This window comes from Arabidopsis lyrata (genome assembly GCF_000004255.2).
Source record: "Arabidopsis lyrata subsp. lyrata unplaced genomic scaffold ARALYscaffold_8, whole genome shotgun sequence".
In the NCBI taxonomy this organism is placed as follows: Eukaryota; Viridiplantae; Streptophyta; class Magnoliopsida; order Brassicales; family Brassicaceae; genus Arabidopsis; species Arabidopsis lyrata.
Window position 1 is genome coordinate 1,135,894 of NW_003302548.1, and position 27,465 is coordinate 1,163,358.

The window sequence follows — 27,465 nt, forward strand, 5'->3', positions numbered from 1 at the left end:
ATGAATACGAGACAAGTTTTAAATATACGAAACAATTATAAAGAAAAAAGAAATAAAATAGATTAATAGAAAATGTTGAACAAAAAAAAAAGACAAGTTCAAACCTAAAATAAATTTTAGGTTTAACATACTATTTGTTTTGAGAGACTAATAAAACACCAAATCGAAAACAAAAGTTAGGGACTTTTTTCATATAACCGAAAGAGATCAATCAAAGTAACACCTCGCCGTCTTCTCTCTCCTCTGCAACAGACAAATATCACAAATCTCTCTCTCTCTAACAATTAGGACAAAGGTTTCTTCTTCTCTCCTGAGAGGCCTCGCTGAGAATCTTCAATCACCTTGTATGTATGTTCTTTGCTTGAATTGATTTCTTTTCTGATTCTCCAATTGACCAATTTCCAAATTCAATCATAAAAACTGTTCCTTTCAGTTTTTTCTTATCCACCCAATTCTCAAATTTCAGTTTTTTTCTTAGGGTTTCTCTCAGATTTTGATCAAATTGTTCAAAGTTTGAATCTTGCTTTCTCTTGTTTCAGGGTTTTGTAATTCCATAACAGTCAACAATGGTTGAGCGTGGGAAGAGGACTCATAATCGTTCTAGAGACAATAACAATGACAACAATAGGAACCAAAAGAGAAGACTTTCTTACGAAACCGAAGAAAAGACCGATAACAAAGACGATCTTGTTGTTGTTTACAGAATCTTATGCCCTAGTGGAGTCATGGGAAGTGTTATAGGCAAAAGTGGCAAAGTTATTAACTTGATTAGGCAAGAAACTAGAGCTAGAATCAAAGTTGTTGATCCTTTTCCAGGTTGTAGCGAAAGAGTCATAACGATCTTTTGCTCGGTTACGGAGAAGAAAGACATTATCGACATTGAGCATAGCGAATTGAATTACTCAATTCCTTTGTGTTCTGCTCAAGATGCTCTTCTTAAAGTCCATGATGCTATTGTGGCTTCTTTAGCTACTGCTGCTGAGAACACTAAGATTGATAGAGATGATATTAGAGAATGTCGCCTTTTAGTTCCGTCTAGTCAATGTTCTAATGTCATTGGTAAATCCGGTTCTATTATTAAGAAGATTAGGAGTAGAACTAGAGCTAACGTTAAGGTTGTCTCTAAAGATGTTTCGGATCCTTCACACACTTGTGCTATGGATTTTGACAACATCGTTTTGGTTAGTATATCTGAATTCCAGCAAAATCTGTTAGCATATGTTTGCCTGTTGTTTTGCTTGTTTTAATCAATGTGTATTATTCTTTTTACCAATCAGATATCTGGTGAGTCTGAATCTGTGAAGAAGGCACTTTTCGCTGTTTCTGCAATCATGTACAAAGTCAGTCCTCGAGAACAGATTCCTCTGGATACAACTGTCCAAGAAGTTCCCGCTAGTATTATAATTCCGTCAGATCTATCTATCTATCCACAAGGCGGTTTATACCCAAATCAGGATCCTATTTTCCAACATGGGGCCAATGTTTCATCGTTTATCGGTACATTGCCTCAGGGTTATGGAGAAAGCGCTGCAAATCCAATGCCGGTTTTTTCTGCTTCTGCTCTTCCTGTGGTTCATGGTTTTGGTGGGTCTTCCAAATCAGAAAAGTTGGTTATAAAAGTTATTTGCTCTTCTTCCAAAATCGGCCGTGTTATCGGGAAAGGAGGATCAACCATTAAGGGAATAAGACAAGCAAGCGGGTCTCACATCGAGGTTAATGACTCGAGGGCAAATCATGATGATGACTGTGTTATCACTGTCACTGCTACAGAGTCTCCTGATGATTTGAAGTCTATGGCGGTTGAAGCTGTTCTTCTACTTCAAGAGAAAATTAATGATGAAGACGAGGAAAAAGTTAAAATGCAACTTCTTGTACCTTCTAAGGTAATAGGATGCATTATAGGGAAAAGTGGCTCAATCATAAGTGAAATCAGGAAAAGGACGAAGGCCAATATTCACATCTCAAAAGGGAATAATAAGCCTAAGTGTGCCGATCCCAATGATGAGCTCGTTGAGGTAATGATTTTTAGATTCGTTCAGCTCTGCTTTATTCAATTTCTCCAATAGTGTATGATTCTTTTTGCTTACTTTAAATAGATATCGGGTGAAGTAAGCGATGTGAGAGATGCTCTTATTCAGATAGTTCTGAGGCTTCGAGATGATGTATTAAGGGATAGAGAGATTGGTTCCAGGAATCAACCTCCTGCAAGATCTGAGAATAACAATTTCTTCTCTTCGGGTAGCAGTAATACTGGTCTTGCACTTCCTTCATCTTTCATGTCTTCTGTTCCGCAAGTTGCTTCTGTAGATTTCGATAGGAGACCAGAAACTGGGAGCAGCATGAGCATGCTTCCTTCGAGCGGTGGACTCTATGGTTATGGAAGTTTTCCGGTAACATCTCCTCCTTCTGCTCAAACTAGATTTATCTCATTTTTTGTGTTTATAACTCATACTCATAACTTAAGTCTTTCGGACAACAGGTGGGCAATAACAGTTATGGATCCAAGTCTTCTTACTCATCCAATCTATATGGAGGGTAAGTTAGTTTCGTTTTTATTATTATTATATTTTCAACTCTTTCCCCTGTTGATTATCTTGTGCATTCACAGATTGCCTCAATCTACTACTATGGAGGTTCGAATCCCAGCTAATGCAGTGGGTAAAGTTATGGGCAGAGGAGGAGGCAACTTGGATAACATAAGAAGGGTTTGTTCAAAAGCTTTTTTGATTTTCCTTCCTCATTGCTCTCTGATCACCATAGCTTCGTTCGTCTCTTCTTCCCTCTTTCCTATATAACATTTTCACATGATGTGTGCCCTTTCTCTCTCTCTCTCTCTCAGATATCAGGAGCTATGATAGAAATTTCTGATTCCAAAAATTCCCATGGCGGTCGCATTGCTCTCATTTCCGGAACACCTGAACAAAAGCGTACCGCAGAGAACTTGTTCCAAGCTTTTATCATGTCCACTTGAATAGTTTGCTCTGCCCCGTAATCCTTTTCCATGGAAGTGTGTTCCATCTATCTAGCTCTCAGTGGATTTCTTTGATCGGGTTTCTCAGGCTTTCCTCCTTCCATCAAGCTCATGTTTACATATGGTTGGATATCTCATCAAACTTTTCGGTATCTCCGTCTCGATTCGGTTACTTTTGGTTTCTCGTTCTAGACATTTTATAGTCTTTCAGGATCATTCTTTTCCCCTTTCCCTGCGAGCTGTTCGTACAATAACTACTTATCTCCGTGCAATAAAACAAAATCGTTCTTATATCAATCAAACTTTGTTTATTCCCCATATATGGAAACAGGTCTGCTTTGTTCTTAGTCCAAAGCAGTCCTATCAGTTATGTGTTAGTTTACCGACTCTGCAAATCCCAGTTCTCAGCTTCTTCATATGTGATGCCAAGTGCTACTTATCACATCATAGTTCTGCAGTGAACAGCCATAGGTTATTATAGCATAGTGATCTTCAAGAACAGTAACCTTTAGATCTCTTCTCGTTAATGACCGTAATTGTCTCTGCTTCTTTGAAGTTTTACGGTGTTAGTGCTTTGATCTTGCGATCTGATTATTTGAAAATCCATAAGTTTATTGGTAGAGGAATTTCTCACTCTTGCTGATCATCCTATTCTCTGCTACGATTTTACAGTCTTTAGGTCAAACTCCACTGATTGATCTTCTTTATCTTAGCCTCTGTTTCTGATTTATTCTTTTCCCAGATAAACCTCCCTGGAACTCTGATCATCTATGTGTTCATTTCAAATATCATTTTTAACTTAAAATCATGATCTTATAGTGCTTGTAGTATAATTAGAATCTGCAACACTAAAAGCTTTTATGTATGTGATGTGTTTTCGATTTAGTTTATATGGGTCTGGTCATTCACGCATACTAGGTTGCCACTCTAGGATTTTAGCATTTGAACCCGCAACACTAAAAAAATTTCTGATTATGCTAATGTTTGCGGTCTAATCACTTCGGCTGCCATTTATCTGACGAGCCTCGGTGTCCACAACACACTAGGTTATCAGAAACCTGCAACACTAAAAGCTTTTCTGATTCTGCTAGCATTTTTGGTCTGATTTACTTCGGGCTGGGATTTATCCGGTAAAGCTGGGGTTCCACAACATAATCTAGGTTGTCAAAAACCTGCAACACAAAGCTTTTTTGATTCTGCTAGTGTTTGCGGTCTGATCACTTCAGGCTGCCATTTATCCGATAAACCTGGGGTTCCACAACATACTAGGTTGTCAGAAACCAGCCACAATTTAGTTTTTGCGGTTTGATGATTTCTTCGACATGCCTGAATGGTACCTAGCCATTATCGACGTCTATTGAATGGTATCTAGCCATAAAATATTCTGCGATATCCGCTGGTACTATATTTGTCTCCTCTAACAAAAACTTGATTTTTTCTAATTAAATAAATGACGATCATCAAGATCTGAGTAATTCTTGGCAAGAATCTTGAAGGCTTGATAGGTGCAATATGTAAACTCAATGTACATATTAACTCTTCCTCTCCAAAGCAAGACTGGGTTAGTTTTTTTAGGAACTGGTTGGTAGTGATTACTATGATCATTTCTTGCGTATAAGCTGAACAAAGACCATTGATGAAGTGATGAAGCCCAGAGAGAGCAATCGAGTTTTCTGCGAGCCATGTCCTTCATTCCTTTCCACCAAGTAGCTAGAGAGCCATCTAAGTCTTCTATGACAATAATAGACTTCTTGCATGTACTGGTGAGTAGCTTCATCAAATCTGAGTTATTCTGTATAGCTGCGTTTGGGTTCAAAGATACTATAGTTGAGAAGATTAGCCATGGCTGCAATCATTGTTGGACTTACAGGTCCCAGGTGGTCCATTAAGAAAGTAACCTCTCTTCCAAGTTTTTCCAATCTTCTTGTAATATTCCTTGGCATTACTGAAGGCAACAACATCATCAATGATGTATTGTTTCTTCTATGTATCCATAGCTAATATCTGGACACTTGCTGGGTGCTCAAACTCACTAAATCTTCCACCATTTGGAACCCTCATACTCTTTGCTGACACTCCGCGCTGGCTAGGTTGTCACTGTAGGTTTGTAGCATTAAACCCTTTTGCTCTTATCACTTCAGGGTGGAATTTAGTTGACAAACCTGGGGTTCCAAAATATTAAGTTGTTTATAAACCCACAACAATTTTTTTGCTGTTTCTGGTTTAGCTTTGTTGCGGTTTGAATATTTTTCCGGCAATCCTGAGCCTAACATTCCCCGGGATTTTTAAGCGGGTGTGTAGACAGTTTATTCATTCTTCGTCTGCGGACAGGTATTTACGCAGTTCCTTTTTCGGGGTTTCATGAATGTGATATAGTTTAGTTGTAGGCAATTGTATAGTCTTGAGCATTGTTTTGATCAAAAGACCACTGAGGATAAGTTTTGATCCATTTGGAAGGTTTTGTATTCAATGGTCATGTAGTAGTAGTTTACGTTACGCAATTTTAAAGTGCTTTCTCAATCTTCTAACTAATATATGTGAATTTCGGTTAAGTGTTATTAACAAACAAAGTTCATTTCTTCTAATTTCTCTATTCCATATCGCACAACTATTTAAATTATAGCATCAAAAAAAAAAAAAAAAAAGAGAGATTGTGGCAAGCGTTGGATTAATATAGGAGAAAAAGATTTTTATCAAAAAAAAAAACATTAAGAGAAAAAGACAACATTTATTTTTTTGGTGCGAGAAAAAACACAACATTTGATTATTTGTTATCTATCATCAAAAATCCAAAATTAAGGGGTTTACTTATATTCATATACTTTTTTTTGGAAATATTCGAATATCCACAATTCTAAAACTAAAATTTGAGAAATGAATTTCCAATATTAAAATTGAGTTTAAAAGTATACAAAAAAAACGAAACAAATCAAATTACAATATTGTTTAACAAAAAAAAAAAAAACCAGATTAGTATACTGAAATCGAAGCTTATGGATGAAATTAAATCCAAAAAAAAATTAAACCGAAATAAAATTTACCATTTTTAGAATTCGGATAAAATTAGCATCCCGAGAAAGTCAGAAAAACAGAACGAACAGAGTTTACATAAACAGAGAGACGCACAAAAAAAAACGTTTGCTTCAATCTCTGAAAGACTCTCTAATGGCAGCCACCACGAGACGGTTGCTTTACTGTATATCTAAAAGAATTACTACCGCCGGAGTACGGCGGAGCTATGGCGGTCTACCACAATCGAATTCTAAATCTCCTCCGTCTTCTTCTCAACGATTGATGGAATTGGAATCTGAATTCAGTGCCCACAAGTAAAGTCTCTTTCTTTCCCACAAGTGAAATCTCCTCCGATTTGAATATATCTTCGATGGAATCACTTAACTTTTCTCTTTTGGGGTTCTGGGTTTTGCTCGTTTCATCAAAAGTTCTGATATTTGGGTTTTGTTTGTTTCGATCGGACTTATCTGTGAATCTCTCGGTTCTTGATTTCATGTTAGAAGCTTATATATATCTTGATTGTGTTGTATCTGTTCATATTCAATTCGATTTGTATCCAGTTTGAACCTCAGATGTTTATGTTTGGTTCTTTCTTTTGGAATCTGAAAATTATGAACCTTAGCTACCATCCTGTTCCGGTTGTGTTTTCTCGCGCAAATGGCTCAACTATATGGGACCCTGAAGGAAAGAGATACATTGATTTTCTTGCAGCTTACTCCGCAGTTAATCAGGTTTCAATTACAATATGTGGAAAGTTTCATACTTGTTAGATTCATTGTTTGTGTTTTAATGTTTAATTTTGTGTATCCTTGCAGGGACATTGTCATCCTAAGATCGTGAAGGCATTGCAGGAACAAGTGGAGAAACTCACTTTAAGTTCACGAGCCTTTTTCAACGATAAATTCCCGGTATTTGCTGAGCGTCTCACAAGTATGTTCGGTTATGATATGGTGCTTCCTATGAACACGGGGGCTGAAGGTGTCGAGACCGCTTTGAAATTAGCAAGAAAATGGGGTCATGAAAAGAAAAATATTCCCAAAGATGAGGTACAGTTTCTTTCGGTTTTGTTTTATAGAAAGCTCTCATTACAAGCAGCTAACGAAATTTTGTTACAGGTTATAATTGTCTCTTGTTGTGGCTGCTTCCATGGTCGTACATTAGCAATTATTTCCATGAGTTGTGACAATGATGCTACGCGTGGATTCGGGCCATTGTTACCTGGGAATCTTAAAGTTGATTTTGGTGATGCTGATTCACTTGAGAAAATCTTTAAAGGTATGAAATTGTTTCCTGTTTCAAATTTAAACTGAGAATCTCATTTCCGAGATTGAGCTTGACCTTGAGCTAATGAGTTTGTTGTTATGATAACTCTAGAAAAAGGAGAGAAAATAGCGGGATTTCTTTTCGAACCTATTCAAGGCGAAGCTGGAGTAAGTTATAATAATTATTTTGGTTTATTTTCTGTGCACTTGAGGCCAACTTACTGCATTAGAGAATGAGTCGTATTGTTTTTGTTTCTAAAATGTTAAAAATGGCTTTGGTTTTAGGTTATTATTCCTCCGGACGGTTATTTGAAAGCTGTTAGAGAACTCTGCACAAAACACAATGTTTTGATGATAGCAGATGAAGTACAAAGCGGTCTAGCAAGATCTGGAAAGATGTTAGCTTGTGACTGGGAAGAAATTCGTCCCGATATGGTGGTATGTTCTTTTACATTTTAAAAGCTCTTTATTTCATTTGCTTTACGATGTCTTCTCCGAGCAAAGCCATTACATAGAGTAATATGTCAACTCTTAAATCTGTTTTTTGAAAGATACTTGGGAAAGCATTAGGTGGAGGAGTAATTCCAGTAAGTGCAGTGCTTGCTGATAAAGATGTGATGCTTCATATCAAACCCGGTCAACACGGAAGGTTCGCACTAATGTTACTTTGCTCTCTTATTAACAATAATTAGCATATACGAACACTTCGTGGTATGATTGTGTCGCTTCATCCTTTTTTTGTATTATGTTTGTCAAAATCAGCACATTTGGTGGGAATCCTTTAGCTAGTGCTGTAGCTATGGCTTCTTTAGACGTTATTGAGGAAGAAAAACTCGTCGAAAGGTACCATTTTGCTCTCTAAATCAATTCGGATTCTTTATATTAAATTTTTCAGTTCTTTTTTTGGATCTGTAGATCAGCAAGTCTTGGAGAGGAGCTGAGGATTCAATTGAATGAAATCAAGAAACAGTTTCCGAAATATATAAAGGAAGTACGAGGAAGAGGACTGTTCAATGCGATTGAGTTCAATAGTGAAAGCTTGTCCCCAGTTTCAGCATATGATATTTGCTTGAGCTTGAAGGAGAGAGGAGTCTTGGCTAAACCGACTCATAATACTATTGTCCGGTTAACTCCACCACTCTCCATAAGGTAAACTAAAAACAGCTGAACCTGTCTGGTTTATTTAGCAACTTATCATTGGTTTATTTATTGAATTAGCTATCGGTTTTCTTTCTTTTGCCAGCTCTGATGAACTCCGAGAAGGCTCTAAGGCTCTTCACGATGTTCTCGAGCTCGATCTTCCAAATCTACGGGAAATCAATTCCGGTAAAACCCCGGTTTCTCATATAACCGAGTGTGATCGCTGTGGAAGAAACCTCTATGCTTGAACCGGTTTGAAACTTGACTAGGTTCTGGTTTAATTAGATTCTTTGTATTGTTAAGACAATGTGTAATGTGTATCTTGTGATTTCACGAGACATCACCAGTTTGGTATAAAAAATGTATAATACGTATAAGGCCGAACCGGATTGTACCGAGCTTGGTAGAAATAACTAGTTTATTTCTGGTTTGGCATTAAATAAACCCGATTTGTCTGTTTGCACAATTATCGGTTTAGCGGCTATATTTCTGGTACGAAATCAAAAGAAGTTTAATCCGAAGGCCCTTTAATTATGTTGTAATTTCTTTTTGAACAAACTCTTTATGCTAATATGAAAAGCATTGTTTAATGTATTGTGAGAATATGGATTTTTTTAATAAACAAATTAGAATCATACTCCCTTCGTTTCAGTTTAGTTGTCGTTTTAGAATTTAAATTTTGTTTCATAATAGTTGTCGTTTTAGGTTTTCAATGCAAATGTTTGGTGAAAATTTCAGTTTTATCCATACTGTTTTAATGTTTTGGCCAATGAATTTTTTTAATTTGTGTGAAAAAACCTTAAACGATAACTAAAACAAAACGGAGGGAGTATTTGCATTATTAATAGAATTTCAGTTATTTTGAAATAGTGACGTAATTCGTATATTTCCACAAGAAAATTGTATAAAATAGAATGCTGCCTGTTTTCATAGGTGTTACATAATATTTCAACAAACAAATAAATGTTACATAATAATATGTATGGAATGATGGATGTACTGATGCATACGTACACGTGTTGGCATGTGTAGATAGATATTGATATGGAACATGAAATCATGAATAAACATATGCTTGTCTTCTATTATCGCTCAACCCAAACATGTTGAGGCGTGAAACCCCATATGATTGGTTGGCTCTCCAATATTTAAATTACATTTTAATAACCTGATTAAAAAATAACAAATACATACTTAAATAACGGAAAAACGGTTTTTTTTTTTCATACTTCAACTCAATAAGTATCTTCAATTCATATATTAATTATACCTCTATACAGATACATACTCCAACTAAGAAAAAATTCAAATTTACTACCTAATCTTACCGTTTCGTGCAAAAAAATGCATATCCCGAAATATCGTTAACATTCCGTCTACTATAACTTACATGAATACCATATCATTAATGATATTGTTTAAACTTTAATCATAACACCTAAAATTTGAGACAAAACGATGTTATTTTGCTCTTACTTTACAAAACAATGTCGTTTTGCTCTGTGCCACTATTTATTTACTTCTCCTTCGTTTTCCTCTCAACCGGAATCACTATTTGGAGATTTTCCAAAGTCTAGGATTCTTTAATGGCATCATAAGCATGTTCAGATTATCATTTTAATTTTCTTAAAGTTTCTAAATTGTAGATTGTTTTAATAGATTCAGAACTTGAACTACTAAAATTCTACATGAACAAGTTGATGATGCAATTGTAGAACTCGAGATTTCCGAAAATCTGCAGATTGTGATTCTAGTCGAGAAGAAGAAAAAAGATAAATAAATGAATGTTGGTAACGTCGTTTTGTCTCAAATTTTAGGTGTTTTGATTAAGATTTAAACGGTATAGTTAATTACATTAGCATCTACGTAAGTTACAATAGATATGATGTTAAACACATCTCGGGATATGCATGTTTTTGCATGAAACAATAAGATTAGATAGTGAATTTAAATTTTTGCTTAGTTTAAGTATGTATTTGCATAAAGGTATAGTTAAAGTATGAATTGAACATAGTTATTGAGTTGAAGTATGAAAAAGCCGTTCTTCCCTTAAATAACTATCTAAAACATGTAAATTATATACCACACTAATGGGCTAATGGCCTCGTGATCTCGATTTTCTATCTAAATCTAGTGCAAGAATATTACTCTTTTCTTTTTGTCAAATGCAATAAAACTAGGGAAAATTGGATATAAAGGATATCTACTTAAAAATTTGTCCATATATCCCTTTTCTTGTGTAGATTGGTCAAATAGGTTTTTTAAAAATCAAAACTCAACTTTACCCTTATTTTCTCTCAAAATTAATTCAAAAAATAAAACTTCATAATTGAGTTTACAAAATTAAAATAGAAATAGAAAAATCACAAAAGATGAGGTACAGTTTAGACTTTAGAGGGAAGAAACTTAGATGTTTCGTTTATGAATCTGCATTTAATAGTCACATGTGTCTCTATTGTATCCTACTAATCATTTTTTCAACTAAGTCAAATATAATTAAGGAAAACGCCGAGGCGTTCGAAATGGTAAAACACACATGACACAACGTGCTTGTTTATCGCAAAACCAACACATGACTTGTCTAGTCACTAGTGCATTATGCATATCTTCTAGTATTTTATGATTAAGGATAATGAAGTTCGGTAGGATATGCAATGGTGGAATAAACTAACTTTGATAGTAACCGGCCGGTTGCATAAGGAATATATATAGACATGTAGTTACCAATAAATAATTCTAAATTTACATATCTAAAACCTTTATAAGTAACAATCTTTTTTTCTTAAGAAATGTAAGTATATATGTTTACCAAATAAAATAAAATCGTATAACAAAAAATTCATGTATTTAAAAAGATTAACTTCATAGATTTGTAATGGATCACTAAATTTTTTTTTTTTTTCGCGTATACACAAATTTAAGCACCGAGAAGGCGAGAATGTAATACATGTGTCGATTAATCTTAGCTAAAGAAAAGATACAAAGTGATATGCAAATCTTGTGTCAACTTTTTATTATTCCTTTTGTAAACAATGACATTGAAATATCACTCCTTAAAAATTTTATAATCCATTTGAACAAAAAAAAAAAAAAATATAATCCGTTTTATGTATAACAAAATATCACCTACTTTACTATTTGTAAACATATTTTTCTTCCTATGACTATGAATGAGTCTAGCATTAGACAAATCCAATTCATTCTCATGTGGTACAGCTACCTATAAATTTGGTTGTCTATTTTTATCAAAATGCCAATAAATATTCTTTTGGCAATATATAAAAAAAAAAAATCAAATACAATATATAATTGTCACATCAATTGTTGATTACAAAAAAAAAAACACTTCACGCATTACACACGCGCTTTAAAGTAGAGACAAAACCTCGTGGATCTATCTCCTCCCACCATTTGATTTTTTTTTCCGTCTTCTCTCTAGAAGCATCTTCATGCGTTATCTTCTCCAAAAGCTCTGATTCTGATTCTGAATCATCTAAAAAAACCCTAGAAAAAATTCCCCCCAAAAATCTCAAAGATCCATGGCTGTAATTATCCCTCGTTCAGATCCACCGTCACGAATCCATCCCGAACCACCACAAACCCTAGAAATCGACCATTTCGATCGTCTTCCTGACTCAATCCTCCTCCTCGTTTTCAACAAAATCGGTGACGTTAAAGCTCTCGGAAGATGCTGTGTCGTTTCCCGGAGATTTCATTCTCTTGTTCCTCAAGTCGATAACGTCGTTGTTCGTGTCGATTGCGTAATCTCCGACGACGATTCGTCGTCTTTATCATCTATCAAATCTCGCTCCGGTTCTTCCGCTGGATCGTTCTCGGCTATATTTCGTCTTGTTGTTGGTGGCATTGTTAAGCCGTTACAAGCTTTAGGTCAATTCCTTGGTACGAAGAGATCATCATGTGGTGGTTCTGGATCTTCTTCTTCGTTGTCTATTAGTGGAGATGATGAAGGTGGAGAGATCGAACAAGGCGGTGTTACTCATCATTCTCCTACACAGGTTTTGAAAAACTTTGATGAGATTCGTTACTTGCGTATTGAGCTTCCTAGTGGTGAATTAGGGATTGATGATGGAGTTTTGTTGAAATGGAGAGCTGAATTTGGTTCAACTCTTGATAATTGTGTGATTCTCGGTGCTTCTTCGGTGATTCAACCGAATCCGATGAGAATTTCTCAAGCCGTGGACACTAGTACAGTCGTTGAAGCTTCCGGTTCCGGCTCTGATGATAATGGGAGTATACCGGAATCGTTTTACACAAACGGAGGTTTGAAATTGCGTGTTGTATGGACAATTAGCTCTTTGATTGCTGCATCAGCACGACATTACTTGTTACAGCCGATAATCGCGGAGCATAAGACACTTGATAGTTTAGTTCTCACTGATTCTGATGGGCAAGGTGTGCTTTGTATGAACAGAGAGCAGCTTGAAGAGCTAAGGGTGAAACCATTAGCGGCTTCATCGGCTTCGAAGAGGACACTTGTGCCTGCCTTGAATATGAGACTTTGGTATGCTCCAACTTTGGAATTACCTGATGGAACTGTGTTAAAAGGTGCGACTTTAGTAGCGATAAGACCAAGTGAGTCGAAAAGGGAAGTGTCTGATATCTCTTGGGTATCTTCGGCTTTCGAGGAGCCTTATGAGACAGCTGCTAAGATGCTGGTTAAGAGAAGGACTTACTGTCTTGAAATGAACTCGTTCTAGCTTGCAAACTTTAAGTTAAAATCTGAGGTAAGATAAATGCTCATGTTCTGTATCATCTGTTTATGAAGTGATTTGAGAATCATTTGCGCGAGTATCAATATTGCTTGTCGTGAAACCATTAAGATTAAACCCTTTTGCATAGGTAAAGCTTATAGTTTATCATTGACAGTAGGAACTTGAAATTGTGTTATGAATATCTTATAAGTAACACTATCCCTTGATGAATCGCATTTGATGATTAGTTGGCATTTTTTATCAAGGATTGAGTTTAAAAGTTGGGAATTTGTGTTATCTTCACAACTTTCTTTTAATATTTTAGAGAGCTCATTGTTAGGAATCTTGTTTGTCAGAGAACTGGCAACCCGGTGGCGAATTCAGGATATTGCAATTAAAAGCGTAGAATGGGGGAAGCAGAGAATGAAATAAAATCGAAGTTTTGATGAATCCAGAAACAAGTTTTGCTGCCTACTACTGCATCTGCTAGCTAGTTTTTTCATTGAAGCATATGCCTTTGCAGGATCTCGCAATCATATATATAATATATCAACAAATTACAGATATCATGTAAGAGTTTTTCTTATCTTTTTTCTGTTCTTCTTCTCCTTTGCTTGCTCTTCTCTATTTATGTGAATATTGTAGGTATTATTGCTTATTCCCCTGTCATTATACAAGTTATTTAAGATTGTAGATTTGGAATTGCTATAATCACTCCTTTTTTGGATTTCCCTACTGGATCTGATTAGTAATTTTGTAAAGTTGTGAGACAACAAAAAAAATCTACAAAATTACAGATTTATTATGCTAAAAAAACTTTAATGTGATTGTTGAATGACATAAATTTTTGATATTTTGGTTATATATAATGTAGAATGCAGAATGGCAGAACATATATCAGTCTGTGATTGGAAGAAAGAGTTGAAAAGAAAATGTTTACTCATGGGATTACCAATACCAATTATAATCGCTCATTCTCAAAGTACCAATGTAAAGAACTAGATCAATTGCAACTTGGTGGAAAAGTTATTTTTCATCATAATTAAACATCAGATTGCCTTTGGAGAAAGTAGTTTATGGTGTGGTTGTTCAAGCTGCGATGTAGAAAGGTTGTGTTGATGGAAGCGAAGTCAAGTTCGATGATAATGCGGTTGTTATTATTGGTAGTCAGATAAAAGACTTAGAAATACTGACATATTGCATGAGACACAAAACCCTAAACCTTACTTATATTCTTTCCCGACCAGAATCTGGTTTCTATTAATTATTTTCAACTTAGTTGGTGTTCTAAAGTAGTAAGAGGCTTAAAACTTGAAAAGTCTCCAACTTTAGGCATTTTCCGCTATAAGGGTGTTTAATCCATTTTTCAGTTTGGATTGTTGAGTTTTTGGATATTTTCAAGTTTTTCTAGAAATAGTTACCAAACTAAAAATCACACCAACTCATTCGTCCCCGACAAACTCTCCCAAAACCTAGCCGCCGTTCATCCACTTTTCAGATTTTCGCTTGCCCTCTCCGGTGATCGGCGCTCCTCGCCGCAGCCGTGAGAGGGCCCAGTAGCTTCTTTGTCTTTCTTTTATTTGTGTTTCGCTTCTTCTTGCCTTGGTGTTTCGGTAGAAAAGGGTTTCGGTAGTCTCAGATGGTGTCTCTTCGCGGCGAGGCTTCGGGTTTGGCCGGCGGTCAGCTCCTCCTGAGAGAGGTGTTTTGTTTTGGGTTCCGAGATCTGTCCATTGATGGATGGCTCTGTCTTTGTAAGCCTTTGCAAAGGCTCGAGTCTTCTTCTGATTCCTGATTCTGGTTTATACGGATATGTGGCAGTGGTCTCTCTGCGTTTCTCCATCATGGTCGTTCTCCTCCTTCTCCGAGTTACTAGGGTAAGCTTTTAAGTCTTGATTGCAGATTTTTGGGCCTTCGTTTGGGGAATCAATTGGTTTGCTGCGAGTGTTGATTTTGTGTGTTGCGGATGCGGTCTCTTAGTAGTATGGTTGGTTAGAGGGTAGAAGCCTTAGTTTCAAGTTTAGGGATGGCATTATTGACTCCTAGTTCTGCCTTCTGTTACTTTCTGCCCGGTTATTGGGGTTATGAGTTTGTGAAGGTTTCGTTTTGTGGGTTCTTCATTTGGATGGTAGTCTCCTGCAAAGGCATCTACTAGCTCTCTTCCTTTTCCTTGTTTGGATTTAAGGTTTGAGTTCAAGACGATGTGGTAGGCTCGGTCTCTATTCCTTCTCTTGCGTGGCGTAACCAGTTCTTAGGCTGTAGATAGTTTTGGCTGGGTCTACGAATGTCCGCGTGTAAGGTTTGTTGGCCCTCTTTGGCGTTTTCCCCTTCGGATCTCAAGGCTTCTCCTTGTCCCTTCTCCTGCTTGTCTTCTCTGGTTTCTGGTGTAGTAGTGATGGTTAGGATCTGTGCTCTGATCCTCTTTTATCTGTGCTCGTTTCTGCTCGGGGTGTGGTTGTGTGAGCTTGGTTTTGTATCCTTCTCGGGCCTTTCATGTAAAGGCAATCTAATGATGGGTTCTCTTGTTGCTCCTGTTTGTAACCACTTTCCAGCGTCCAAAATGTTCTATGGAAATGTTCGTCGGATTCTTTTCGTGAAGAGTTTGCAGTTGTGTTGCTTGAGTCTTAGATATTAGCCTTTCCCTATACTTTAAGGTTTTCCTTCTTTTATGTCTGCCTTTTTTGGCCTTTGTCTCTGGGGGTTTCCATGTACCCGCCGGCTTAGTTTTCCGGGGGTTAGAGTCCCGCCGGCGTTAGTATTTCACCATGTATCCCAACTTTGTATTTCTCCCTTGGTTATATTTCATGAATTATTCAGATGAAAAAAAAAAAAAAAAGTTACCAAACTAAAAATATGATTATAGCATGTATCAGGTTGGTTCAGTTTAATTGAGCAGTTCTGGTTTTAGTCAAATAAATAATTTATTAGGTTGTCTCTTTTTCTTTTCATATTTATCTGTGTTAAAGTGTTTGGATGTATTTTCCCGTCTAAGATTGGATAGGTTCGAGTCATTCTTGAACATCTCTGAAATTTGCATCCGTAGTACTATTATACTATTGACATCGGTTGAAACATTTAACCACTTCTGTTTTCTTCATCCATAATCTGAATATGGTTAAACGCACAACTTTTTGGTGTTCTAAAGAATCAAGAGTCTAAAACTTGTAAATTCCACTAATTATTGCTCTACTACTCTCTACTCTATAGTTGTTTCTTTGAGCATTCCTCTGTTCTTGGTTTTCTAGTGTTTGAAATTGAGAAAATGTTGTCAATCTTAGAGAGAGTTAACACAACATCAACTTCTTCATTTTTTTCGTACACAACCACACAACATAACACAAACAACTTATAATGAAGGTAGAGTAACTATTCCCTGACAACTACTTAACAAATCCTACTAGTCTTATACTTAACACTAAGACATAGACTAGTTTTTACAAGCAAACCCCAAGAGTAACTTAACAACTCCAACAACTTCTTAGACAAAAGTACTAATCTTCTCTTCTTAAGTTTCTTGATTCCTTTGGTTTATAGTTTGAGAACCAAAATTGCATTAGTCAATACTAGTAGACTAGTACCATTCTATAACAAGGGAGATATAAGTTATCAGTCATCACCAATGGCCGGTTATGAATATTATTTTTATAACAGATAGTAACCCGTTATATGTATTTTCATTTATTTTAGATGATTTAATTATTATTTTCTATTATAAATAGCTCCTATAGTTTTGCTTATTACATATATTCCTCAATCTGTTTTGTTAATCACCAATGATCCCATTTTTATATAACTATTATTATCTATACTTGTGTTTATTTCCAGTTAATACTTTAATTGAGGTACATGAAGGTTAGTAAACACATCCATTAAATAATGGATTTTCAACAAAACAAATCTTCCAAATTATTATTTTTTCAATTTTACCCGACATCTCCAAAAAAATGTAGATTGATTATACAAAATAAAAAACAATAGACAATATAACTCTTATAATCCGCGTTTGATTAGGACGCCTTGTCACATACATCATATTTTCTTGTAAACGTTTTTAAAGTCACATACATCATATTTTCAAAAAAACTAATGTTGATTGGGAGGCCTTGCGAGTGCATTTATTTGAGATACCCCATTTGTTCCTTATTAATCTATTTCTTAGGAAAAACAATTGTTTCAAAAATATGTATTTTTGCATTTTTAATTTGGTATTAATTATGAATTACAAAAATTTCTACAAAACTAGTTATTTACTATTGGTTTAGAGTTATAGAAAATCGAAAATCTCAAAAATAGATGCATTTATAATCAACTTTTAATATGTTTTCTTAATATGTGTGAAAAGTCTAGAAAATAGATTAATTATGAACAGAGGGAGTATTATTTATCAACATTTTACAAATTTGATGGTGATCACTATGAGTTATATTGAGATGCAAAGTCGTGTCTAATTTTCAATAATGTATATTTGTAAACATTCGCTTAAGTTCTATTTCTAAAAATAAAGTATTTAAAAACTTATTTGGGGCAATTTGTTAAGTTTTATAAACAGTCTATATATTAAATCTAGAGACTTAATCAAAGTTAAAATACAAATTTAGAACACAATTAAGTAAGATATTAAAAAAAATTCGTCAGACCTTGTTTGTAACTAAGCTGCATGGAATCGGAAGCGGGTACGCGGAAGCGGAAGCGTTTGGAAGCGGAGAAACGAGTTTTTTTTAAAAAAATAGAAAGCGGATACGTATTGGAAGCCAGGAAACGTATATACAATATAATATTGGAAGCCAGGAAGCAAGCGTATATACAATATAATATTGGAAGCCAGGAAGCGTGTATATATATATATATATATATATATATATATATATATATAACAATAAACATAAAATTATATTAAAATAAGATGTTTTAAACAACTAATGCAATACATAATTTAAATATCGCAACATATTTAAAAATAAAAATAACACATGATGATTCCATGCAGCTTAGGTTGATTTGGGAGAAAAATCCAATAGCTTACGCATGACGATTGACCTCACCACTTCTCACCACTTCTCAATTTTGCTTCCTCTCTGTTTCTTTTATTAGTAATTAGGTTTTAACTTTTACTTTGTTTACAAAGTGGGCTAATTGGGCCCAAACATAACTTTTTTTTATGTTTTCTACAAATAAGCCCCAAATAAATAGTTTTGACTTGTCTCATCTTCTTTATCTTCGATTTACAGCAGAGACGTTTCTGTTCTCTACCATTGACGCTTCCACAGCTGAATCATGCGCTTCCTCCACGTTCCCAAACACTTCAATTTGTGAATCGCGATTCCGAGGCGATTCCAAGCGATTCCGAGCGCTTCCGCTTCTGCTTTTGCTTCTGTTTCCGCTTCCAGAGCGAAAAACGCCTCGCAAGAGCCGATTCCATGCAGCGTAGGTTTGTAAGTGTTTAAGAAAGTCCAGCTACTTACCGACTTTATCATGGATCTCCCTGACTCCCTCCCAACCTCACCACTGACTTACCTCCCGAAAGCAATTTGGTACCAAGCTGACCTCACTGTATCAAAAATAAACAATTTATATTATTTTATATTATTAACACAAATAGTAATAAAAAAAACAATAAAAGTATCTCATAGCTTACCCGAGTAACATAAGAGCATCTTTAAAGGTAAGCTTTTAGCAAATTCTTAGGTAGATCTTAGGCTTTAATTGATTTAATTTAATTCAAAAATCAAACTTATAGTTAAGAGATGTCTCTTAGCTAAGAGCCAAAACTGAAGCTAAGAGACGGCCACATGTCCGTGTATGAGTGGTTGATGAGTTAAATTAGACATAGAAAAATAAACCGTACCAAAATCGGTACCGAACCGATATATTTCGAATAACCGAAAATACCCGAAATACGTTTCAAAATAAGTAGTTATTTATAGACTAAATAAACAAAAATACTTGAAAATATATAAAAATAGTAAAAATAGTCGAACATAACCGAAAAATATCCAAAAATACTCAAAAATAACCGAAATATCTGAAAATATCCTTAGCAAACTAACAGAATGAAGAATGCATCAACAATTGAAGAATGATTTGGTCGAGCATATATAGACAAAATATTCCAGAAATTAAGTTATTTATGTTATAAATTGTATCTCATGTATGTTTTAATTTTTTTAATTTGCAATAATTATTAAATTTTCAATAATTATAAATTTTATTTTTATATTAATATTTTTTTCTTCTAAGAACCACATGTTAAGAGCCTACCATTAATCACACAAAAATCTTAACTCAAAAATACTACTCCCTCTGTTCCTAAGAGTTTGATGTTCTAGCGTTTTGGTTTGTTCCACAAATATTGATTTTTTATATTTTTTCTTTATTTTTAGTTTATTTTCGTAGATTTCAAGACGTACTGATTAACTGTTTCAGATTACTATTGGTTCATAGGTTATTAAAAATGTTTAATAAAAATAAATAATTAAACAATAATTGTTTCTTAAAATATGTGAAATCTCTAGAAAATCAATCTTTTAGGAACAGAGGTAGTATCTCTTAACAATAACTTTTACAAATAAATTACTTAAATATTGCTAAGAAGTATTTCTAAGAGACTACCTATAATCATGTTCTAAGCACACCAATTCCACGTTCTCCACCCATGAGACCATTTAGCATTCTCTCGATAATTAAATAATTAGCATTCGAATGAATTTGTCTCCTTTTTCGTTTCATATTTATCTGTATTAAAGTGTTTAGAAGTATTTTTTCCGTCTTAGATTGGATAGTTCTAGTAATCCATGAACATCTCTAAAATTTGCATATGGAGTACCATTTTACTATTAACATAAATTTAAAATCGCCTTTTATTTTAATCAAAATAAATATAAGTTGTGTAAACAAATGTATGCTATATTAAACGGTTATTTTTTTTTAAAAAAAATTTGTATTCGTTTTTGGTCTTTTTATGTTGTCACTATTATTTTTGTTTTAGACAATCATCGTTTAAAAATCAGGTTTGAAACCTTGTCTACCAAATTTGCTTCATTGGATTTTTAAGTGTTATCCTCTCTCTTTTTTTTTCTGTTTTATTTCTTAAAATACCATACAACGACTCGAAGCCCAACATTCATTTGTTTGGGCCAAAAGTAGAAATTAAAGTGACTATTACTATTATACCCCAAACCTTGTAATTTACTTTTGTTGCCACGCTTAAACCTTTCCTTGTTACCGTCCTCCTCCGCCTCGATCTCTGTCTCTCCCGTCAGTCATCACTGCCGCTACGAATCTGTATTTTTTTTTCCAGTAACAACGAATCTGTAAGTTTGAATTTTTATCCAAACGATCTCTCTTAATATAAACCCTTATTGTTATTTTTAATGTAATTATTTGCATTAAGATTGAAATTTTCAATTGCAGAAATGGCGGCTGCTTTTGCTTCAAGATTAACCCGAGGTAAGAGACGAACTAATTCCTCTTCCTTCCGATCTCATCTTTTTTCTTTAAACCAAAGATTCTGTGTTTTGATTTGAAGATTAAATCTTATAGACTGTGATGGGTTTGTTTAAAAATCAGATCTTTGTGAAGTTAAAGATTACCATTTTCAACATATTATCATCTTCAAAAATGTTGAATTTGGTAATTGAATTTGCATAGGCAAAGCCAAATGTTCAAAATCTGTTGTCTTTGTTGTTTTTTGGTTTTAGTATCTGATTTGATTCATACACAAATCGTGAGCAGGAGGACGTTCATTGCTTGGAGGTCTTAACAATGGTGGTTTGATGAATTCTTCTAATGGAATGATGAATGAAAGTATCCTCTCTCAGGTCAGAAACCAATTATTATACAGTTTACACAAATATCTGCGCCTTCGAATTGTCGATTTGAACGGATATTGGTTTTTCGTATTTGCTTTGCTTTGTAGAGTTATAGTTATCTGAAATTTTTGGATTGAATCAGAATGGATATTACAGATATTTTAGTGTCTTGAGCTTCTTTCTTTTTGTTGATGTTGGCTGAAGCAGCAGCAACAGCGAAGGACATTCATTCAAATGGGGACAGTTCTCAAAGTTGTGGACAATTCGGGTGCGAAGAAAGTGATGTGTATCCAAGCTCTAAAGGGGAAAAAAGGAGCTAGACTTGGTGATACTATAGTTGCTTCAGTGAAAGAAGCGATGCCAAATGGTAAAGTGAAGAAAGGAGCGGTTGTGTATGGTGTGGTTGTTCGTGCCGCGATGCAGAGAGGTCGTGTTGATGGAAGCGAAGTTAGGTTTGATGATAACGCGGTTGTGCTTGTTGACAGTAAAGACAAGAATACCAAAACTGATCGCCAGCCGATTGGTACTAGAGTTTTTGGTCCTGTTCCGCATGAGCTTCGCAAGAAGAAACATCTCAAGATTCTTGCTTTGGCTCAACACATTGCTTGAGACGCAACAAAAACCCTAAACCTCTTAATGTCTTTTATTCATGTAAACTCTAGTTACCACATTTTTTTTTTGTGTTCTAAGGAATTAAGAGGCTTCAAACTTCAATAACCGTCCCTAAACTAAAGTTATCTTATCACTACTTTAAAGAGTTTCCAATATTTTTTTTATCATAAATAGTCCCTACACTTTCGGTAATTACTTATTTTCCTCATTTGTGATTAACCCTATATTATAGTTTATTACATTTATACCCTGTAAGTAATAAGGTAAACTTTTCAAATTCAGTCCTCAGTTTCTAAAAGTTTTGGTACATTTCTCCTTTTTTTTTTTTTTTAAGTTCAAACTTTGTTTTTTCAACTTTTTCATGTTCATATACTTTTAATTTTATTGAAGAGAAAAAAAAATATTTAATTTACAAATTCAAAAACAAAATCTTAGATCAGGTGAATCTACCTGAGACCACGCGATTCTAGATCGATCCACCGGTGAGAGACGCCGGAGTTTTTATCCCCGCCGCGAAGAGAGGAAACCCTTTCTTCTTCCCGATGTATTGGTGAAGTAATCGAGAGGGGACAATGATGGAAGTGGAAGGATCGATGAATCGTGCTCCTGATCAATCATCCTTCTTACGATCGAGACGATCCAAAGGTAATCGTAACACTTTCTTCTCTACGAATTTGAAATATTTCAATCAAAAGCCTTCGTTTAAGTTCTTACGGGTTTAATTTAGGTCAAAATTTGCTGTGATTGTTGCATTTGTTTATAGATTCATGTAACTTTCTGAACTGCACAACGAATCATTTGTGTATGTTTTTGATTTGGCAGCTCTGTATCAGTTTAAGCAGCAGAAGCTCCCAGCTTGTAAGCCAGTCTTAACACCAATATCGGTTAGTAACATTAATCTTTGTGACCTTAAAAAGCTTAGCTTTTTTTTTTCTGATTGTCTAAGAAGAAGAATCAATGTTTTTGCAGGTTATAACAGTGTTTATGTTAATGGGTTTTGTTTTCATTCCCATTGGCCTCATTACTCTTCGTGCTTCTCGTGATGTAAGTAGGAAAAGTTAACTCTTGGATTTGAGCTTTAAGTGTCTGGAGTAAATTATTTAAGTCCTTTAATGGCAGGCTATTGAAATTATAGACCGGTATGATGTTGAGTGCATTCCTGAAGAATATAGAACCAACAAATTGTCGTACATAACGGATTCATCTATCCCAAAGAATTGTACTCGTTACTTGAAGGTAATTCCTTTACGCTCGCATTGATTCCCAATCAATGAAAATGTAGTGGTGGTTTTTTCTACTTTCAATATTTTCAGTTTTGTATGCACATTTGTAGGTACAAAAGTATATGAAAGCTCCCATTTTTATCTACTACCAGCTCGATAACTACTATCAAAACCACCGCCGGTAACATAGCTAGATCCCTTATTGATTTACTTTTCAAATCTGGTGATGAGAAAGTCCTCATTTGGTAGCTGATGATTCTTTTGCAGGTATGTAAAGAGTAGAAGTGATCAGCAACTTTTACATGGACTGGAGTATAGCCACACAAGTTCTTGTGAACCCGAGGAGTCATCTAATGGTCTCCCAATTGTTCCTTGTGGGTTAATCGCTTGGAGTATGTTCAATGATACATTTACGTTTTCTCGTGAAAGAACGAAACTGAAGGTGAGCCGGAATAACATTGCGTGGAAGAGTGACCGCGAGCAAAAGTTTGGAAAGAATGTGTATCCTGTCAATTTCCAGAATGGAACTTTGATTGGTGGAGCAAAGTTGGATCCAAAAATTCCAGTATGCATTCTTAACCATTTAATTCCATTACCATAAAATTTTTAATCATATATTTTAGCTTAGGCAATGCTGTTTACTTTGTAGCTAAGTGACCAAGAGGACTTTATAGTGTGGATGCGAGCAGCTGCTTTGCTAAGCTTCCGGAAATTATATGGAAGAATCGAAGAGGACTTGGAGCCAGGAAGTGTTGTTGAAGTAAATTTGATGAACAATTACAACACTTATAGCTTTAGTGGGCAGAAGAAGCTTATTCTTTCCACATCGAATTGGTTAGGAGGAAGAAATGATTTCCTGGGCATCACCTACCTTGTCGTTGGTTCCTCTTCCATAGTCATATCCATCATCTTCATGTTGCTCCATTTGAAAAATCCAAGGTAAAAAGGCTACATTCGCAGAAACCCTTTTTTATTGTTCATTTTCTTATATGCATCATTCTCAATCTCAGGCCTTATGGCGACAATTCGTGGAACAAGAAAAGCCTTGCAAGTTGAGAAGCTGTTACATTCTTTCTCTAACAGATTCATATTCCAGGTTCATATATATTCCTACATACTCAAGAGCTGTACTTTGTCTATATATATGATCATCTAGGTTTAAGGAGTATATAACTTATGTATGAGCCTATAGTTCTAGAAAACTGATAAGGTTCCTCTGTTTTCTTTATGACCCTTTTTGTGTTCGGATCTCGGGTTCTAAAAATTAATGATAATTGTTTGACCCTTCTTTTACTCTTAAACCTCTAATGTGATGGGTTTATTTGGGTATATCTTTTTTTTAGAGCCTCTAAGTTTAGAAAATCTAACTAAAGCATTATAGAGAATGCATCATTGGCTATCTGCAAACCGTCCATTTTTTTCATCCATATCCCGAAAAATCCTCATGTTTTCTTCTCAGTTTTCCATATTTGTCACCTTAAGTATCTCTATTTAACCTCTCCCATTTGTCTCCTCCACATCATATGCACCTCTAAGTTCTCCCATTGAAAGATCTTTCATTCATTTAGTCAAAAGCAGCACCTTTCAATCTTCCTCTGCCCTTGTCACCCCCGTAGAAAATCCGTTTTTTTTTCCTTTCTCAAACTAAACCCGTGTTTTCCTTCTGCTGCATTGGATTGTTGTCGGGGAAAAGAAAACTGGGTGTAAGAAAAAAAAATGGCCAAGGAAATGAGGTTTGTTCAAACATGGGGAGAGGTAGCACCAAGGCTTATTGCATCTCACCAGAAACAACAACAGCAATTCTCAGACTTGCCAAAGCTTGAGACGATTTTTGAAGAAGGATGCTGCGTCGATAGTCTTACTGTTAGGGCGCCGAAGCGGATTGTAATCTTTCTTCCTCTTGCACTCTCAATGATTTTGTACATGGTGTTGCACAAAAGTATCATAGGTTATTGATTTGACTGTCTATTGGTTTTGAGACTTTTTTAAATATGTGATGATGAGAAGAAGAGAATGTTCTGAACGATAAAAGAGAGAGATTGGAAATGTTGTTAATGGTGGAAAGTTGATGACAAATCTCAATATGAATTTAGGTCAAGAGAGAGTTGAAACTTAATTTTTTTTTCTTCTCCTTTTTCATTTGCCAGGATTTTTAATCTGATTCCTGAATTGATTCGTTTAATTGAATAAACTCTGAAGAAAAAATATAAGTTTTAGTGCGGATTTTGTTTGGTTTAGATTCTTTTTTTTTTTTTGAACACCAAGATTCTATTCTTTACATTTTGGACAAAATTCACTACTACATTACACATCAAGACAAAACTAGCCAAATCTGTATATTTTGGTCCTATGTTCCTTGAAGAAGCATGTCACGCTGCGACCCAATATCCATATTTTACCGTGTACTTGCTCCATTTTTTAGTTGCCAACATATATATACAGTATACAGTATTCTCCTTAAAAAAATTCTAATAGCAGATTCTCGAATAATAGGGATACACCCTTGAGCCACAAATTGGGGAGTGATGTTCATAATCCATTCATTTGCCACAAGATTAATCATAATCCATTCCTTTGTTTCCTCTAAAATTGGTAGGCCTGCACGAGGTCTAGCTATGTCCTTAATCACAATGCGTTTTTTATGTGACCATTCCTCTATGGCTATTCGACCATCTGGAGAATCGTCGCCAGAATCTGCAGAGTTCAAGGATGTAGTCAAGTAACATATACAGGTAGATTGACATAGACGAGTACCACCGAACCATCTTCTTGTTGTTGTTGTTGTTGTGTCCCCTTAGCCACATGTATAGATAAAACATTGAACAACAAAGCTGACATTAAATTAAAGGACATTAATGAGAGAATAATATTTTTTAAGGAAATAAAATATTATTTCCAATTATTTATTTCCTTAAAAATATTATTCTCGTCTTTAATGTCAACTTGGTGTTCAAGCATAAATCTCTATAGAGAAGACGAGAGAAGATCCACACTAAAAATCATCACCTCAACATAGTTTAGAGATTTTAGAAATATGCCTCAACTTTTCAGTCAAATGTTGAAACCCTTTGTCAACAAAAACGTCTTCGTAAGTTTTCTTTTTAATTCTGTATACAATAATTGGTGTTTATTTAACTACTATATATTGGTTCTTGTTGTATGATTAGTTTAACGTACTTACATTTTGATAGAGACACAACATAATGGTTCGGACGTGGCGTTCGTCTACGCAAAGCCTCGGTAGCTACCCGTTTATGTTAATTGACCACATCATTAAGGTGGGAGATTCTTCAGATGGTCGCATAGAGAGAGGCGACGAATCAATAGGTGAAAAAGAAGTTTTGATTAAGGACCCGAAACTCGCTGAAGTTGTTCGTAGAACAATGAATATCAAATTTAACCAAAGGGGACGAGATATTCACATGGTGGAGAAGACAGAGTATACACTCCCCAAGTTTATTGATAATGTTCATCTCTACATGGAATACATATCATCTCGAAACATAACCAAGAATTTTTACTTTCCACCTCTTCCTAAAGGTTCTCAAGTCCAAAACATAGCGATGTCCTCTTGTCCTGACATAAACAATGAAGATTGGGTTATGGCTGTCAAGTTTTCAGGATCTAAGTTGAAGCTTTATAGACATAACAAAGACTTTCGGTGGATCGATATCGAAACCACTCATGAGTCTATAAGTCCTCATTCGAGTCTCATGTATTCTAAGAAAGATCAAAGGTTCTACGTTCCAACTCCTGGATGCAATTACTTGTGCTCCTTTGATCTCAACTTCAAGGAGAAGGATAAGCTCGAGTTTGTCGAGCTGCGAAAAAAAGATCTTCCTAAGTATGAGTTGTTCGAGTTGATGGAGATGAATTCCTTTACCAGGACAGACCACATGGTGGAGTCACCCTCCGGTGAACACTTCCTTATTACATGGTAAATATTTCTTAACTTTGTTACACTAATTATGATATATTAGTGTAAATCAATTTTCGTGTTGACAGATTAACGACTCTCTAATGTGTTTGAAGGTACTATGGCGACGAGTTTGAACTTTACAAAGAGTTAACAGTCATTCACAAAACAAAGTCGTTCAAGGTGTTTAGAGAGGATGAACAGTTAACCGATAGAAAAACAAAATTCATGTCTTACACCGAAAACATTGGAGATCTTTGTATTTTTCTTGGACATGGTGAAGCTTCATGTGTCCCAGCGAGCACTATTCCTGGTCTTAAGCCTAATTGCATCTATTTCAGGGGACATAACTATGGTGTTTTCGATATCACCACCCAAACTTGCACTGTCTTCACCAACGATGAAGGTTTATTAAGCTCCACTCAATTTCCTTCTTGGCCTCATCCACTTTCGCTCACTCCTAATTAATATGATGTCATGTTGTATTTTTTTTTATATGCTTTATTTGAAAGAACACTTTTTACAATAAAATATATAAATTTATCTTGATTTTTTAGTGAAAGTCTTTGTATTTGAAGTTATTATGAAAGAATTTCGTTAACAAGGTTGTATGTAGAAATAAAAGATGAGAAATTCAGGTTGATTGCATTTATTTGATCCATATTTTGATATGCATGAAACTGCTGAATGGTGGAAATTTATGTTGCTAGGACAATATATAATATAGCTAGGGTGATTTTAGTAGATGACTATATGGGGAAAGGGTGATAACTAATTGGCTAAAAAAAACAACTATGTATATTGAAGAATAT

General features: G+C 35.1%; 6 protein-coding genes across 10 annotated transcripts; all 6 read left to right on the forward strand.

The window, feature by feature from the left end:
* The first annotated feature begins 158 nt into the window (after window positions 1-158).
* LOC9299495 (KH domain-containing protein At4g18375) lies at window positions 159-5,436 on the forward strand. The gene is made up of 7 exons (XM_021033389.1): window positions 159-344; window positions 540-1,181; window positions 1,278-2,015; window positions 2,097-2,390; window positions 2,480-2,535; window positions 2,609-2,705; window positions 2,840-5,436. The coding sequence occupies exons 2-7, from the start codon at window positions 567-569 to the stop codon at window positions 2,969-2,971; spliced, it is 1,932 nt and encodes a 643-aa protein (XP_020889048.1). The 5' UTR covers window positions 159-344; window positions 540-566; the 3' UTR covers window positions 2,972-5,436.
* A 622-nt stretch (window positions 5,437-6,058) lies between these two features.
* On the forward strand, window positions 6,059-8,891 carry LOC9299496 (ornithine aminotransferase, mitochondrial). The gene is made up of 10 exons (XM_021013477.1): window positions 6,059-6,297; window positions 6,606-6,714; window positions 6,799-7,029; window positions 7,099-7,258; window positions 7,358-7,413; window positions 7,531-7,683; window positions 7,797-7,894; window positions 8,008-8,088; window positions 8,161-8,394; window positions 8,489-8,891. The coding sequence occupies exons 1-10, from the start codon at window positions 6,137-6,139 to the stop codon at window positions 8,631-8,633; spliced, it is 1,428 nt and encodes a 475-aa protein (XP_020869136.1). The 5' UTR covers window positions 6,059-6,136; the 3' UTR covers window positions 8,634-8,891.
* Window positions 8,892-11,744: 2,853 nt separating this feature from the next.
* Window positions 11,745-13,858, forward strand: LOC9299497 (F-box protein At5g46170). 2 transcript variants are annotated; one of them, XM_021021993.1, is made up of 2 exons: window positions 11,745-13,130; window positions 13,454-13,858. In XM_021021993.1, exon 1 carries the CDS (start codon window positions 11,925-11,927, stop codon window positions 13,101-13,103), a length of 1,179 nt encoding a protein of 392 aa, XP_020877652.1. In that variant the 5' UTR covers window positions 11,745-11,924; the 3' UTR covers window positions 13,104-13,130; window positions 13,454-13,858. The 2 variants fall into 2 exon arrangements, with proteins under 2 accessions (XP_020877652.1, XP_020877656.1); XM_021021997.1 differs by having other exon boundaries at window positions 11,788-13,130; window positions 13,438-13,858.
* A 6,326-nt stretch (window positions 13,859-20,184) lies between these two features.
* On the forward strand, window positions 20,185-21,662 carry LOC9299499 (50S ribosomal protein HLP, mitochondrial). 3 transcript variants are annotated; one of them, XM_021022039.1, is made up of 4 exons: window positions 20,185-20,404; window positions 20,505-20,540; window positions 20,826-20,911; window positions 21,113-21,662. In XM_021022039.1, exons 2-4 carry the CDS (start codon window positions 20,507-20,509, stop codon window positions 21,509-21,511), a joined length of 519 nt encoding a protein of 172 aa, XP_020877698.1. In that variant the 5' UTR covers window positions 20,185-20,404; window positions 20,505-20,506; the 3' UTR covers window positions 21,512-21,662. The 3 variants fall into 3 exon arrangements, with proteins under 3 accessions (XP_020877698.1, XP_020877684.1, XP_020877693.1); XM_021022025.1 differs by having other exon boundaries at window positions 20,217-20,404; window positions 21,110-21,662; XM_021022034.1 differs by lacking the exon at window positions 20,185-20,404 and having other exon boundaries at window positions 20,502-20,540; window positions 21,110-21,662.
* Window positions 21,663-21,784: 122 nt separating this feature from the next.
* On the forward strand, window positions 21,785-24,853 carry LOC9299500 (putative ALA-interacting subunit 2). Of its 2 annotated transcripts, XM_021022014.1 has the most exons (9): window positions 21,785-22,159; window positions 22,337-22,398; window positions 22,484-22,558; window positions 22,634-22,750; window positions 22,848-22,918; window positions 23,005-23,302; window positions 23,387-23,676; window positions 23,748-23,833; window positions 24,431-24,853. In XM_021022014.1, exons 1-8 carry the CDS (start codon window positions 22,087-22,089, stop codon window positions 23,791-23,793), a joined length of 1,032 nt encoding a protein of 343 aa, XP_020877673.1. In that variant the 5' UTR covers window positions 21,785-22,086; the 3' UTR covers window positions 23,794-23,833; window positions 24,431-24,853. The 2 variants fall into 2 exon arrangements, with proteins under 2 accessions (XP_020877673.1, XP_002863424.1); XM_002863378.2 differs by having other exon boundaries at window positions 23,748-24,835.
* A 1,079-nt stretch (window positions 24,854-25,932) lies between these two features.
* On the forward strand, window positions 25,933-27,177 carry LOC9299502. The gene is made up of 2 exons (XM_021022047.1): window positions 25,933-26,674; window positions 26,770-27,177. The coding sequence occupies exons 1-2, from the start codon at window positions 25,941-25,943 to the stop codon at window positions 27,119-27,121; spliced, it is 1,086 nt and encodes a 361-aa protein (XP_020877706.1). The 5' UTR covers window positions 25,933-25,940; the 3' UTR covers window positions 27,122-27,177.
* The last annotated feature ends 288 nt before the right edge of the window (window positions 27,178-27,465 follow it).

Bases quoted from the DNA above. Each gene is read 5' to 3' on its own strand.
- LOC9299500 (XM_021022014.1), top strand. From the start codon at position 22,087: ATGATGGAAGTGGAAGGATCGATGAATCGTGCTCCTGATCAATCATCC. The intron at 22,751-22,847 runs GTAATTCCTTTA...GCACATTTGTAG, and splicing joins ATTGTACTCGTTACTTGAAG to GTACAAAAGTATATGAAAGC. The intron at 22,919-23,004 runs GTAACATAGCTA...ATTCTTTTGCAG, and splicing joins TACTATCAAAACCACCGCCG to GTATGTAAAGAGTAGAAGTG.
- LOC9299496 (XM_021013477.1), top strand. From the start codon at position 6,137: ATGGCAGCCACCACGAGACGGTTGCTTTACTGTATATCTAAAAGAATT. The intron at 7,684-7,796 runs GTATGTTCTTTT...GTTTTTTGAAAG, and splicing joins AAATTCGTCCCGATATGGTG to ATACTTGGGAAAGCATTAGG. The intron at 8,089-8,160 runs GTACCATTTTGC...TTGGATCTGTAG, and splicing joins GAAGAAAAACTCGTCGAAAG to ATCAGCAAGTCTTGGAGAGG.
- LOC9299495 (XM_021033389.1), top strand. From the start codon at position 567: ATGGTTGAGCGTGGGAAGAGGACTCATAATCGTTCTAGAGACAATAAC. The intron at 2,016-2,096 runs GTAATGATTTTT...TACTTTAAATAG, and splicing joins CCAATGATGAGCTCGTTGAG to ATATCGGGTGAAGTAAGCGA. The intron at 2,391-2,479 runs GTAACATCTCCT...TTCGGACAACAG, and splicing joins ATGGTTATGGAAGTTTTCCG to GTGGGCAATAACAGTTATGG.
- LOC9299499 (XM_021022025.1), top strand. From the start codon at position 20,507: ATGGCGGCTGCTTTTGCTTCAAGATTAACCCGAG. The intron at 20,541-20,825 runs GTAAGAGACGAA...AATCGTGAGCAG, and splicing joins TGCTTCAAGATTAACCCGAG to GAGGACGTTCATTGCTTGGA. The intron at 20,912-21,109 runs GTCAGAAACCAA...TGGCTGAAGCAG, and splicing joins ATGAAAGTATCCTCTCTCAG to CAGCAACAGCGAAGGACATT.
- LOC9299497 (XM_021021993.1), top strand. From the start codon at position 11,925: ATGGCTGTAATTATCCCTCGTTCAGATCCACCGTCACGAATCCATCCC.
- LOC9299502 (XM_021022047.1), top strand. From the start codon at position 25,941: ATGGTTCGGACGTGGCGTTCGTCTACGCAAAGCCTCGGTAGCTACCCG. The intron at 26,675-26,769 runs GTAAATATTTCT...ATGTGTTTGAAG, and splicing joins GAACACTTCCTTATTACATG to GTACTATGGCGACGAGTTTG.